General features: G+C 37.1%; 1 protein-coding gene across 2 annotated transcripts; it reads right to left on the bottom strand.

Moving 5' to 3' along the window:
- Positions 1-10,187: 10,187 nt before the first annotated feature.
- Positions 10,188-12,223, bottom strand: LOC110878787. Of its 2 annotated transcripts, XR_002558221.2 has the most exons (4): positions 11,613-12,223; positions 11,380-11,522; positions 10,810-10,884; positions 10,188-10,369 (listed from the first exon to the last, which is right to left on the bottom strand). XR_002558221.2 is itself a non-coding variant. In XM_035977606.1 (2 exons), exons 1-2 carry the CDS (start codon positions 11,966-11,968, stop codon positions 11,492-11,494), a joined length of 387 nt encoding a protein of 128 aa, XP_035833499.1. In that variant the 5' UTR covers positions 11,969-12,223; the 3' UTR covers positions 11,245-11,491. The 2 variants fall into 2 exon arrangements, 1 of the variants encoding a protein (XP_035833499.1); XM_035977606.1 differs by lacking the exons at positions 10,188-10,369; positions 10,810-10,884 and having other exon boundaries at positions 11,245-11,522.
- Between the last annotated feature and the right edge of the window lie 2,977 nt (positions 12,224-15,200).

Genomic DNA, 15,200 nt, shown 5'->3' with positions numbered 1-15,200 from the left:
TAAAGGAAAATACGCAAGCGGATGAAAAGAAGGATATGACGGCAACCACTTACTTATATCAAGCACTACCGGAAGATATGATAATACAAGTTGCAAGCTGCAAGAGTGCAAAAGAAATTTGGGATGCATTAAAGGCAAGACATGTCGGTGCAGATCGAGTGCAGAAGGCACGTCTTCAAACACTCAAAGCAGAGTTTGAGATGTTAAAAATGAAGGAGGAAGACACTATCGATTCATTCACTGCAAGACTAAATAGTATTGTCACGAGGGCAAGTAGTCTTGGATCAACTTTTGATCAAACGACTTTAGTACGGAAACTTCTAAGTTCTGTACCAAGAAGGTTCGTTCAAATTGTTGCAACCATTGAACAATTCGCCGATCTAGAAACAACGACGCTAGATGAAACAATCGGAAGATTGAAAGCCTATGAAGAAAGGACCAGTCTGGTGGATGAAAACCTGGTAGACAATCAAGAGAAACTTATGTTTACACGACACGACAAGAACTATGGACGTGGAAGGCATTTTGGAAACCGTGGACAAGGAAGGTTCAATTCATCACAAGGCAAGTGGCGTGATGAAAAGTTTAGACAAGAAGAAAGAGGCGGAAGTATCTCGCGTGATGATTCCAAGAACAAGGACGAAGGTTATGATAGGAGGAATAGAAACCCTAGAGATCAAAATCGCTTCAAGAAAGATACGAGAGAAGTGGAGTGTTACAATTGCCATGAGTTTGGACATTATGCCTCTCAGTGCCTGAAAGCAAAACAAGCACAGGAGGAATCACACTTGTTAGAAGAGGACGAGGAACCAACACTCTTGATGGCAATTACAGAAGAAGAAAGTTCAGAAACAGAAAGTGATATGAAAAGAGAATTAGAATCTTGGAAGTTTGATATACTCCAGGATTTTGAAATAAAGAAACAAGAGTTCGAGACTGAGATGAAAAACAGAGAAATACAGTTTGAAAGGCAAATGCATGAAAGGGAAACGTCATTTGCAGAAAAGATGAACATAGAAATTGAAAAGTTGAAGTCAGAAAGCGTATAGTTAGAGACAAACAAGGGATGCAAGGGATGCGAAGAGATATCATCCAAGAACGGATTATCACCAGAAAACAACATTGTCAAAGATGACAAATCAAATTGCAAGAACAGGAAACATGAAGTAGTTCGTGATATACCATCTAAAGACGAACCTAACAAAGACATAGAAGATGACACACATGTTAAAGATGGTGATATTCACACGTGTCAAGACATCAAAGAATTTGCTCATGTTCAAAACAAAGTTTGTGTTGCAATTGTTGGAGAATCAGATCAAGAAGTCAAGCAAGTGACTGGTAGAAAACCGAAGTTTAAAGACTACAAGGATCTACTACAACAAGCTCGTGAAAAGGATCAAGTCACGGAGAAGGATCATGGTGCAAATAAAGAAGATCAAGTAGAGGATGAAGACTTCATTCTCTTGAAGAATGAAGATGCTAAAGCATGAAGATGTTGAAGGCATGGATTAAGAAATTAGGGGGGAATATTGATATATAATTCCTTAATCCATGTATGTCAAAAGTAGCGGGTAGTTTATGTAATTAGTTTAAAGTAGTATAGATAGGTAGTTATAAAGTTGAGGGGCTGAAGGTGACAAGACAGAAGTTTGTAACCGCCATACTAAAGGAAAAGTTGTGTCCCTTGGACACACCTCTCGTTCGAATTCAGCCACAAGAAAAGGAGGGGACGTGACTCTTGGACAAGGAGACACACCTCTTTACAATCACTCTCATCCACAAGATCTAGAGACACACCTATTCACGAAGAGACATATCTATTGGATCGCACCTTTTAGATTAGTATAAATAGGGTTAGGATTTCTATTGTAAAGATATACTCATACATTTACAATCATTGTTCATTCAGAAATCAAAGGTACTAGTTTGTTTATTATTGTTCCTTATCATTTTGTTCATCATCAAGAAGATCTGGGCAACACCGGGGATTTTAATAATCTTATGTCTCACATGCAACTTAACTATTTGTAGCAAATCCATATCAATTTTGCATTTGAGTTTGATTCCCCATAATATATGTTTAAGAACTATTTCAAATGAAAGACTTACAAGTTCAGTAGGTTCAACTCTTTATTTATTTCTGTCTAGATGATGGGTACCATAAATCATAGAACAAGTTTGCTAACAAAAGCCCATATCAATTTTAATGAACTACTATTATAAGTTTAGTTGAAAAACATTTTATGATTGTTACGATCAGAAGACTTGTGGGAAATATCTAGTCTGTATGTATGCATTAGTTATCCGTTTTCTTTTTTCGTTTAGATAGTTCTAGTCATTTGATATTTTTGTTTTCTAAACCAACTTGTTTGACCTGAACCTATTTTGGCTAGAACCCCATTTTAAACCGAACCAGATTGAACCTTTTTTATTTGGCCCATTCCCCGTCACCTGACCCGACTCACTTGTTTTGCCAGCCTGCTCCAAACTCTCGTTTCCGGATGGTAGTTTTAAGAGAAGGGTATAAACTTTATAAATCTGAAAGTGAATATTGATATTATGTTTTTTTTGCTGGGTAAATATCCCAAAATACAGCCACCCACGGACGGAAATCCTTCAGTTTCTGAAATGGCGCTGGTGACTAGTTCGCGATTTCTTGCAGTGGGGAGCGACGGCTCAAATTCCCAGTGAAACTTGATCATTTGGAAGTTTGTCGAAGAAGCAGAGTCATGATTGCTGGTGCTGAGCCATTCCTGCATTGTTCGTCCAGATGAAGGTTGAATGGAGTGCATATTGATGTTTGAACCCGTGATTGAATTATTAACTCGGTTTGTTTATTACATTATTATAAACTGAACCATATGTATTGTATAGTTCAGACAAAAGAAAATATTATAAACTGAACCATATGTATTGTATAGTTCAGACAAAGGCAAAATCACCATATTACGTTAACGTACAAATCATGTAGTGTTGCTTTAAGGACCGTTTTGGGGTTTTGAATGAAAGTTTATATTAAAAAAATAAATAAATAAAAAACTTAACTACAAATATACAATGATGGTAACTTTAATAAGTTAAGAATCATTGAATTTAAGGCTAATTACAATTAGAATAAAGAGTAAACTGTAATTTTATCCTCTGAGATTAGAGTCAATTGGCACTCTGACTTCTTCCCAGGGAAATTTCGCACTCTGACCCCCAACTAATGGAAAACGCTGCACTCTTACCCCCTGTTAACGTTCAACGGTTGTTTGACTGTTATAGGTAAGGGTGGTAATCTTACCCCATATTTATTGTTATTGTTATTATTATTGTTGTTATTATTATTATTATTGTTATTATTATTATTTTTCATTTCCCTTTCCCCCCTGATTTCATCATCATCGTTACCTTCTCACACCTCAATCTCAATCTCAATCTCAATCTCAATCTCAATCTCCATCTCCATTGAAAACGAAGAAGAAGAAGAATGCAGTCGATCTTCAACATTCGCTCCGCCTACGGCCTCACTCTCTGCCTCTCCGGCCTCACTCGCTTCCATCACCTTTCTCTCTCTACACAGTCTCTCTCCCTCTCTCTCTACTTATCTCTATTTCACAGGATTGCAGATACACCCACAACTTCTTCTACCCTCTGAACCCCTCTCAATCTCGCAACCAAACCCTTCCCTCTTTATCCTCTGTTCATCTCCGACCGACGTGAACGGTGATGGCTAGGGTTCCGCCACACCATGCGGGTGGTGAAAGGTGATGGTTTCGCGGCGGTTGGGTGTGACAGGAGTTCCGCTGGGTGATGAAAGGTAATAGTTATGTGAGATTTGTGGGTTTAATTTTGTTAATTTTTGGGTTTAATTTGGGTTTCGAAATTTGTGGGTGTGGTTAATTTGGGTTTTAGAAAATCTTGAATTGCAGGGGTGGAGGTTACAATTGTGGTGATTTGGGTTACATTTATGGTTTTAATTTTGATAATAGTTCAATTTCATGTATATAACCAAAAAAATCCTAGCATGGAAAGTTTAGAAAAGAAAGATACCATCAATGAGCCAACCATATATATCTACAGGGAGCAGTTGAAAGCATTGAAGTGAGCAATGCAGAAGCAGTGGCTGTGTGGAAGGGAAACAATGATTCCACAGTAACACAACTCATCTCTACAGGTGACCTATTTTTTCACAAAGTTGTTATTTGGCAGTGGTGAGAAAGGGGAAGGAGGTGGTGGCTGAGTTGATGGTGGCGGTGGTCAGAAGAGGAGAAGGAGGTGGTGGTGGAGTTGATGAATCTGGGAATGGTTTGTAAATATTGGAATGAAGAATGAACTGATGATGATGATGAACTTGATGTAATGGATTTGTAAATATTGGTAATGAATTTGGTTGATTCTTGATTTTTTTATATAATTTTAATAAGATAGGGGCAAAAACGACTTTTCACACATTATTAACAGTCAAACAAATGTTGACTTGACAGAGTTGGGTGCCAGGGGGTAAGAGTGCAGCGTTTTCTATTAGTTGGGGGGTCAGAGTGCGAAATTTCCCAGGGAAGGGGTCAGAGTGCCAATTGGCTCTAACCCCAGGGGGTAAAATTGCATTTTACTCAAGAATAAATAAAGATCCAATTTAATATTTGCAACCATATGAATGCTCTGTTGGTCGGATTAGTGTGGAGGCCTAATCTAGGGAGGGCGGCCGACCCTAGCCTTGGGTCGGCCCACATATTTTATTTGGCAATTAAATTAGGGTTTTAATTTAGTTGGCCCTAATTAGGCCTAACATGGGGATTAAGTTTCCTGACCTTAGATTAGTCTCTGTCTATATAAAGATTGATTTGTACTTGTAATTCCTTGTAGCACCCAGATAATAAACAAACCCTAGTTGCAGCACAGTGAACGTAGGTCAACTGACAGAACCACTTTAAATATCCGTGTTCATTTAGTGCTTTCATGTATGTGTGTGTGTATTCAGTTTCGTGTGTGTTCGATCCTAACAACTAGTATCAAAGTTTTGGCTTTTGATCGAGGTCACCAGTGGCGAAACTAGAACATTAATTCAGGGGTATCTAAAAAAAATTTTCAACGTGCAATCATACAATATTAAAAAAACGACAATAAATAAATAAAGTAAAAGAAATAACTAAAAGATTTGTCCTCTTCTTTTTTTTATAGCTTGAAATCGTTCCACCACATCGTCATCTTTTGCTTAATGTAAAAAATCTTTTTAGACCACACAAACCATAGCTTTGTTAAAAAATTCTAGGTCCATTCGATTGCGTAAATCCGTCTTGACAAGCTTCAATTTTGAAAAACATCTTTCAACGGTTGCGGTTGCAACCGGTAAAAGCAAAGCTAGCTTCACTACCCGATAAACTAAAGGACAAAAACTATGCATTCCCGTTTCAACCATAACACGCGCAAGATCACTTATTCCATTCAAGTTTGCAAATTTATCATCATCGCTTATAGTGTGACGAAATGACTTAATATCACCCAAAAGAGTCCCTATTTCTTGTGAAGTAAAATCATCCGGGTACATCTCAGCAAACGCCAATATCTTCAATGGGTCAAACTTAGAAAAACCGTTACAAGGATTTAAACCTGACATATTTTTTTATCAAACTAGTTGTTACCTCACTAAATCGATTTTATAATTCTTGAATTTGAATGTCCAAAACCTCATTAAAAATGTCAACTTCAAAATGATGTCGATATGCATGTCCAAAACCTTGGCTTTAATAACAATTGGTTGGACTTATTATTTACAATCTTCATTATTGAATGCTTACTCTTCATAACTGGGCTTTAATAATAATTGGTTGGGCTATATTAACTGATTGGGGCTTATTATTTACAACTTCAATTTGGGCTTACATTTTTTTAGGGGTGTCATCGTAGTTGTTTAGGGGTGTCCTTTGTATAAAAATAGAAAAAAAATTACACTACTGGTACAAAGTTGAGCCGTAGCCCGTGCTACGGCTAGTTACTAGCCAGGTCCGCCCCTGGGGGTCACACGAGAACTGCCACATTCAGTTCTTTCGTCGCTAGCCACCCAGTCAACCGCCGCTACCACCCCAAAGCTGCTAGGTTTCCATCATTACCGCCCTTAGGGTTTCTGCCACCGTTGCAGAAGGAGTTTTGGGTTCTGTTTTTTTGAAAGCTTTAACAACCAATCCCGAATCAACCAAAATCGGAGATCTATTTTGTAGAAGAACATATTGGTTGAATCATAGACCGACGATAGAAACATAGAACCAGTGCCAACCACGTTTGCCAGGTTTTATCGTTTCAGTTTTAATTATTTAGTTCGTTATTCCGTTGCGTATTGAATAGGTTGATTTGTTGTGTTTGTCTAAAGAGATCCAAAACCAGTGTTTCATTTAGTCATTGCTATGGCTGTAGACGGAAAAGTTGTAATAGAGAAGTTTGATAGGAATAAATTTGGTTGGTGGAAGATGCATATTGAAGCACTACTTTATCAGAAAAACTTAAATGCAATGCTTGAGTAAGGGTGAGAAGTTAGAAGGTGTGTCACAAACAGATTGGGTGAAACCGGATAAGAAAGCTAGAGCAGTGATAACCCTTTCTCTATCAGAGAATGTTGCCTATATCATCCAGAAGGAGACCTCAGCTAAAGGTATGATGGAAGCATTATCTAACATGTATGAGAAGCCTTCTACAACAAAGAAGGTTTATCTTATTCGAGAGCTTGTGAATACTAGGATGATGGAAGGTGACTCAGTAACGAATCACATCAATAAAATCGATCTTGTCTTGTGAGTGCATTTATGTCTATCGTCTCCATCAATCTAGTTCGTAGCAGAAGTCATGGTTTTATAATGTAAAATATAGGGAAAAAAGGCAAGGTGGCAAACTTGTAATTAAAGAGGACTTCCTTTAAGCCTTTGCCTATTAATAGTGACCTTATGTTAGACATTAGAGACTTTTGCCATTTTGCAACTTTGGAGCTTTGAAGGTTAGAGAGAGAAACTAGAGAGAGAAAGTAGCAAAGGTGATTCACGGTGCTTGTATTCTGTCATATATTTTATAGAATCACAGATTATATACGTTCTTGTGTTCGGTCCACTCACGTGCACGGATTCCGCACGTCGCACGTGTCGTTACGCAATCGTTCGGGAATTGTTTACGGTCCTACAACGCATTCACAAGTGGTATTAGAGCAGGAGCTCGATTGCACAGATCAAATTCACAAGAATCGACGTGATTTCATCAGTTTCAGATTCATTTTCACATCAGATTTGTGAAATTTTTTCCTCTACTCATTTTCTTCACTTTTTGACACAAAAATGCAAAATTAACAAGGATTTCACTGTTAAAATTGGCTTATTTTTTGATATATTGTGCGAAAATCTTTTTTTTACAAGCCTACAAATTTTCAGATCAAAACTCCAAGTATTTTAAGAGAAATCAAAATTTTTTGAACTGAAAATACATGGTGTTCGCTGCTGTCGCTGTTCATATTGTTCATCCAGATGGCCATCCATTCGGATGGCCATCCATTCGGATGACCAACCGGACATAAGTCCATTTAATAAAGTGTCATTGAAGCTCTTGGATTATCATCCGATCAAGAAAAAGAGTCGTTCGGTCGGATGACATAAAGCTAATTAACTTCACTCGGACGGTCATTCGACCGAACGACTATCAAGACGACGTAATATCACTTAACTTGACAAGCGGATAGTGATCCACTCGGTTCTTCATCCGATCCATTACATTCAAGCGGATAGTGATCCGTTCGGATCTTTGTTCGATCCATTATTCATAATCCATCTGATCAATTAATAGTTCAGCGGCCCATGTGATTTGTTTTGTAGTTGCAGTCCATTAAAGCTGATCCGCCCAATATATATCAAGTGATTTGAGTTTGGTTTTAAGTAAAAAAGTCAAAGCCATCCGATCGACTGACGTTGACCCCACACGATCGGTTATTTATCCGATCCATTTGACTGTTCGTTTAAACTGATCGTTTATTTGTTTTGTTTGCAGGCGATAAACGAGGTGCAAATTCAAAGTGCGATAAGCGAAGGAGAAAAACAAGGAATCAAACATCATGGCTGAAGAGTTCTACAACACGTTCTACAAGGCCTACACTTTAGACTCTTCCGAAACATCAACTGTCACACCAAAAAGCATTTCGAAAGCAATAACTGAAAACATTAATCATGATAATTTTTACGGAACTAATTCGATACCACCAAAACTTGACAGTATTGAAGATTATACGTGGTGGAAAGAACGATTCATTAACTGGGCCAAAGCTTATGCGCACGAAAGCTGGTTTTGTATAGAATTCGGTTATAGTAGGCCAGTTGATGATAAAAACGAAGAAATTCCACTTAAAAGCCTATCAGTTGACGATAAAGATTTTTTCGTATAAACAACGAATGATTGCTTTAATCCAACAGTCAATTAGAGATGATATCTTCGCACTGCTTAATCACGATGGCTCATCTAAATCAGTGTGGGAAGCTTTACAGGTAAAAGCCGAGGGTGGGAAACAAATCAAAAGAACAAAATTGTTTTACTTAAAAAAGAATTTGATTTGTTTGACGGTATAAAAGGTGAATCTGTAAGACAAATGATTGAAAGATTTTGTCACCTTAAAATTGAACTCGATAGGTTTGGAATTATAAAAACCCGTGAAGAAATCATTGATAAAATCATTGAAGTGTTACCACGAGCTGATTAGTGGCAAACGTTTGTGTTTATTTTGAAAAATAATGTGTTGTATGATACAATTACTCTTGATGCATTGATAGAAAAGATAGAAAGTCATGAGCTTGAGCTGCAAAAGCAAAGCAAGATGAGTAGTTCTTCCTATCAGCAGAATGTCGGTCTTTACTACAAGGGCAGTGTACCCTCGGTGAAAGTCAGTGAATCACCAAAGACTGTATACAGTGTGGAAAAGACGAAAGACTCACAGAAAAACTCATCAAGCTACGATCCAGAATATCATTCATCGTCAACAACATCAAACTCTGAAGAATCTAAAAAATTCTCTGCAACATTGCATTAAAGCTGGAAATTATCCAGCAATGAGCATGAATGCTGCTAAACAGCAAATGAGTTTTCTGGCATCGATTCTGGAATCATACGAAAGTCTGGTGGCTGGGAAAATTGGAAATTCTGATCTAACAAAGGAAGATGACGACCAGATAGATCCAGAAGAGATGGAACTCATTGATCGGAGATGGTGCTTGGCTAGCTGCACTTGAAGAGCTCAGCGGTTCATGGAAATTACTGGTAGACAAACACTCGGTGGACCATCAACAAAACTGGGCTTCGACAAATCAAAAGTGACCTGCTTCAAATGCAAGCAAAAGGGTCATTTTAAAAGAGAATGCAGAAACGCTGTTGTTGAGAAAACCGCTAATCCATTTCAAGACGATTACTATCGTAAAGCGATCTATCATAGGATCAAAGAGGAGCCACCAAATATGAAACAAATTGTGAGCAATTCTGAGAAAGAGAAGTCAAGAGCATTTGTAGTGATCCAAGATGATGAAGGATTTGACTCTTCCAGAAGAAGAACAATATCATGAAGGAATCAACTGGGATAAAATTCTTCCAGAAAAAGAATATGGATTCAACAAACATAGTGCTTTTGTTGCTGTTGTGAAAGAGAAAACAAAAGAAGAAATTATGAAAGAGAAGACATACAGAGAGAGATGTATTGTTGGGGATTGAATCGAAGAAATGGAGAAAGAATATGAAAAAGCAAAGAATTATGGAAGGTACGACAAGAAACGAGAATGTTATGCCAACAACAAAGGTGAACTAGTTGTCCATCCAAAAGAAGTGGTGTTTAATGGCGTTCTTGCAGTAATCCCTATATCCGGAAAGTACTATTCAAATGTCGCAAAAGATAAAGATTATGTGAAAAAGCTGGATAAAATTATCAGAGATGTCATGACAGCGAGTCTAAGATAGATAGATAAAGAGAGGATGAAGAAGAATGTTGAAAGATTGGTGGATGATTTGAAGAAGGTTGCTGAGGAAGGAAAAGTGGAAGGTGAAAAAGAAGAAGAAGCAGATCAGAAGCAGACGGCAGAAAAAGCCGAGGTGCCAACTAATGAGGAAAACTGTCACACCCCAACCGATGGCGGAAACATCAGAGTGAGACGAAAACGAGATTGCAAAAGACTTCATAACACTATTTGTGACAATAATTAAATAATGGATTTCATTTCATTTCTAAGAATCGAATACAAAGGTTTAAATCAAATACAACAACTTGATATACAATATGTTAAATACAAAACTACAGCAAACAAGTACATTAACTTAAGACGTCTAGGCGTGTATCTAAGCGTCATCATTACTTCAAGTTCAAGGCGTCGTCATCCTCAACCTGTAACATGTTTAAAATAACGTCAATGCAAAAGCAAAGGCGAATATACAAGTTTAAGAATAAGTGTAAGTATAAAAGTTTTAAAAACAAATCCACATGGCAACTTAGTTTGTACAAGATCAACCTAACATGGCATGCAATATTTCTAGTCAACCATCTGTTTACGCAAAATGATATAATTCAACATGACTACTAGTTTACGGGCAGTGCGTTACTCCTATAGTGCTATACATGTCAAATGGAGGCTCGTGAAAGCTAATGAATAAAACATATCACATAAGTATGGTCCACGTATAAGCATCAAGTATCATAACATAGTATTCATGTATAAGGATTGTTTTCGTGCATTGCATAAAGGATAAGTTTAAGTGTAGTTTAATATGTAAACATGTTACACCCAAAAGTGATAAATATAAAAAGGGGGTTGCGAGTATACTCACAAAATTGCTAAGTATTCCGATTAACCAAGTGTTGACGAGTGTACGAGATTAGGAGGGTGGAACACTGAGGTCACCCTATATAGGCAAACGAAGGCGTATGAGTAAACGGAATTATGACGGAGTATTGAAGTGGAAATTTAGAGTATATCTAGTTAATATATATATATATATATGTATATTTGTATGTATATTCTACATAGTTTATGTAAAAGTTCCAATTTAAACCCATCGAGAGTATTATAGAAGTATTGTCAAAATAAATATGCATTTATGTATATTTTTATAAAAATTATTTGAATCCCATACGTTTTCGTTAGCGATTCGACCATAAAGTATGTATACATATTTTAACGAAAATCGGGCAGAGTTTCCTCTGTTTTTGGACGGTCCCGACAATACTAGTTGTCGATAAAATTGTCAAAACTCAATAAACAATTAGATAACCCAATTTATAAATATAAAATTTCTGTGTAAAAAGAATTACAAACTATAACAAGTTTGGTGTAGCAAATCAAAATAATAAGTAAGTATGAAAACATTAAAGTTAATATTCGAGTCGTTATTTTATACTAAAACTTGTGTCGACTCGACATTTGACTGACAGTTGACCAGCTTTGACCGGTCAACCCGAGCCGGAACCGAACCGAGTTGCACCAAGACCTAAACTGAACCGAATCACAACTCAAGCCGGAGTCACCACCGCTATACCGAGCCTGCAACGAATCGAACAAAAACTGACTAAAATGAAACTGACCAGAGACTGAACCGAGTAACTCAACACTAAAACCTGAACCAAGACTAACCTGCACCGGAAATCACTTGTCAGAAACTGAACCGAGACTTGAACTGGAACCGAACATTGAATCTGACCTTGACTGCCAGAATAGAAACAAACTCGAAACAAGAAACTCGAACCTGAACCAGACTCGAATCGAACCAAACCGGGGTTTTGTCGGAAATCCAGCAAACAGCACGTCGCCGCCGAAGTCAGCGGCGCTGCTTCCGCCGGAGCTTCTCTTCGACATCCCTCTTTGCTCTTCTGTTCTTCGTCGCCGCTCAAGATCTTCGCCGCAAAAAAAAGGGAATCGAGATGTGTGGAGTCGGTCGGAGGGGGGCTGTTTCGTTGCTCAGAGTTACCACCACGGCGGCGTATCTTCATCTGCCGCCGGCGGTGTTGTCCACCTAAGAAGGTGTCGAGAGGGAAGAGAAGGGTAGCAGGGGAGCGGTGGTGAGCATCTGAGGAAAAGATGAGTGGAGGTGTTGGGGTTTACTGTGTTGTGTCTGCAGAAGAGATCGAGAGATGGGAGAGACCTGTTGTAATTTATGTGTAAGTGTATTAGTTTGTGGATTAGGGTTTCCTTCAAGAAGATGTAGAGAAGATGAAAGAATGGGAGGGAATTCTTGTGGTGTCGGCTGATAAAAGAAAGAGGGTAGGGTTCTTTTTTGTAATGAAGGAGAAGAGAATTTAGGTTTAAGACAATGACAACTTTAGTCCCTGGTGTTTTTAATTTAGTTAGGTTAACTTATGTTATTTAAAAAAAACACTAACTTTACAATTAACTAACTAAGTTAGTTTGCATTTACTAACTTTAAAAGTTAACGATATTAACTAGTTTATTATAAAAATTAAACTTTTAAATTGTAAATTTAATTAATCTAATTAGTTAAGCAATGAATAAATAACCTTAATTATAACGAATTAAATTAAGGATAAAGATTTTCGACGATGCAACGGATTATAATTTTGAAAGAGGCAAGCTTCTAAAAATAGATTTTTTAAGACTCGATTTCTAAATTAGGAAAGTCATGAAAACGCGGAGCTGTACAGTCCCCCTTCTTTAAGAAATTTCGTCCCGAAATTTATTCAAGAGGAAGACTCGAAAGGGTTTTTGGCAAACCGAAGAGAATTGTTTAAAATTGAGGCTTTGGAGTTTGAGACAACGGAGAATAATCGAGGTATAAGGGTGAACGATTGATCTAATAAACGATTATGAGTATAAGAATAGAATATGTATCGGATAGACGAAAGTATCGTGCTAAGAATGAAGTCTCGTCGAGGATAATCGGATATGATGCGTTTATGAGTTGCTTAAAGTTTGAATTAGGTCCAAAAAGGTCTGCAAAACACCGAATTTCTCATGGTATGTTTTACGAAAGTTTGGTAACATGACGAAAACACTTATATATAGGAAGTACCAGCGGCGTATCCACCATGTTTTGAACATGTTACATCCGTTTCGTTATTCGTGTCATGTTACGTTCCGTGTCTTACCATACACAGTAGTACACTCTATGATTCTCATGGCCTATCACTATAATCCCGTGTGCACCCGCGATTATATTGATTGTCACATGATCCGCATAGCTTGTACTAATTGTGTATGAATCAGGGTATTCATAAATTTGAAAAAAAGAATGTGTACGTATAAGAATGTCGTATATAAGCATGTTTATGTTTAAGTATGTATGGGACCCACGTAAGCGAATCCTTCGGATTCCACTCGCGTACGGGTACGAATGTATGAATCATGGGTATGAATGAAAGTATGAGCATAAGTATAAGTTTAAGTATGAGTACGCACATGTATATAAGCACGAACATAAAACGTATGAGTATGAATATGAATATGAATATGAGTATAAACATAAATGTATTGTCACAAGTATGAGTATGAGAGTAGCTACGAAGGTTAAAGATTACGTATGTAGTATATATTGGAACATAACGAATTTAAGCGTATAAAAGCGTTCAAAAAGGTTGAGCATGTAAGTAAGAACGTTATAAATGAAATTGTCGCGAGTTATCGACTAAAACGTGTACAATGATATGCATGTATAGTTGTTTGAGCAAAACGTTGAGTTTATCGAATCAAAATAGATCGAGTTTGACTTGGAAGGTAGAATCTAGTTTGTAAATGTAAAAGAATATAAAGTACTTATTGGTTATGCATGACGTATTTTGTAAGGAACGGAAATGCTACTTTTGTTTTAAACGAAGACTTACGTAAGTTGAAGACTGTCGGTCCCCATGAAGTCTTCTTGCCCACGTTTTTAGAAGTTTGAATGTCGTATTGAGCGGTGTGTAAAAATTCGTTGTAAATAATAAGTTCGTATTATTCCAGAGGATCTTGCATTAAAATATGAAATTTGAAATTTGGAGGTCCTTGTGAAAATGTTGATTCTTAAAAGGAGTTTAGCAATGAAAATGATTTGTTGGTTTTGAAAAGAGTTTGTTGGTAAAACGATCTTATAATAGATATAAGATCTTATCAATACATGAGAAGGTTAGTTTGATTTACGACTGAGAATGAAAGTCTTTAGTATAATGATATAACGTGAGCGCGTTTTAGTGATTAGGTTAAATAAGAAGTTCATGGGCAAGAGATCCATTGGGCTGATTAAGTTGATAGGTACCATTTCGCAAGGTTTTGAAATTCAAGTGATAAAACGTTTTAAGGCATGCATGATTACGAATTTCCGTGTATATGATTTTCGTGAAATAGATTATGAGTTAAAAAATACGTTTGATAAAATAATAAAATTTTGAAATCCGCATAAGTAGGGATTTTGACGAATGACAAACGATTTAGATATAAATGTGATCGTGCTTACATAATATAGTCTATTAAAAGAAAGCATCGGTAAGGATCACCTAGGTAAGGGAATCACCCCTAATCCATTGGCGAGATCGTTGTAAGATGAGAAAAGAAGCGGAGTTAATCGTCAAGGTAAGGAATTCACTCCTATCTCGATGATATGTCTCCACTTGTTACAAAAGTGTAAATGAAGTTACGTGAAATTATGCATGCTAATAATGTATAATCGCGTGAAAAGTAATAATATGATGCATGCGCAAAAGTGAAATCTCAAAATGGTTCAAAATTGACAAAAGAACGAAAATAATAAAGCGTGAGTTTGATAAAAGAAACTTGGATAGTTCCAAACGGAACGTTGACTAACCAGAGTGGTCGAAAGATCCTTTGAAATTGAGAAGTATGCTTTGGCCTAATAGATGGTATACTTTCGCCGACGAGTCGGTTAACTGTATTCACTCTTCCGGTTACTACATGTCCCAATTCAATCGAAAATTTGAGACCTGGCGGGATTTATAAAATTAAGGAGTGGGACTAGTCGACAAGGTGCGGGTTTCACCCCTGACTTGACGACTTCGTACCCTAAGTATAGTTGGCACTCGTCGGGTCAAATTAAATTTCGACACGTTGACAAGCATCCACTAGAATTTAAATTTAAAATTCCGTTAAGATGTGGATTTCACTCCTAACTTAATGGTGAATTTCGTGCGAAAATAGAATCAAGCGGGATGAGAGTCGTTTTACCAAATTGTGGGTTTCACTCCTATTTTGGTAAACTCGTCTTGTTTGTATAATACG

This window comes from Helianthus annuus, chromosome 9, assembly GCF_002127325.2.
Source record: "Helianthus annuus cultivar XRQ/B chromosome 9, HanXRQr2.0-SUNRISE, whole genome shotgun sequence".
NCBI lineage: Eukaryota > Viridiplantae > Streptophyta > Magnoliopsida > Asterales > Asteraceae > Helianthus > Helianthus annuus.
Note: the sequence above shows the minus strand (reverse complement) of the source record. Positions and strands in the feature narration are given on the sequence as shown.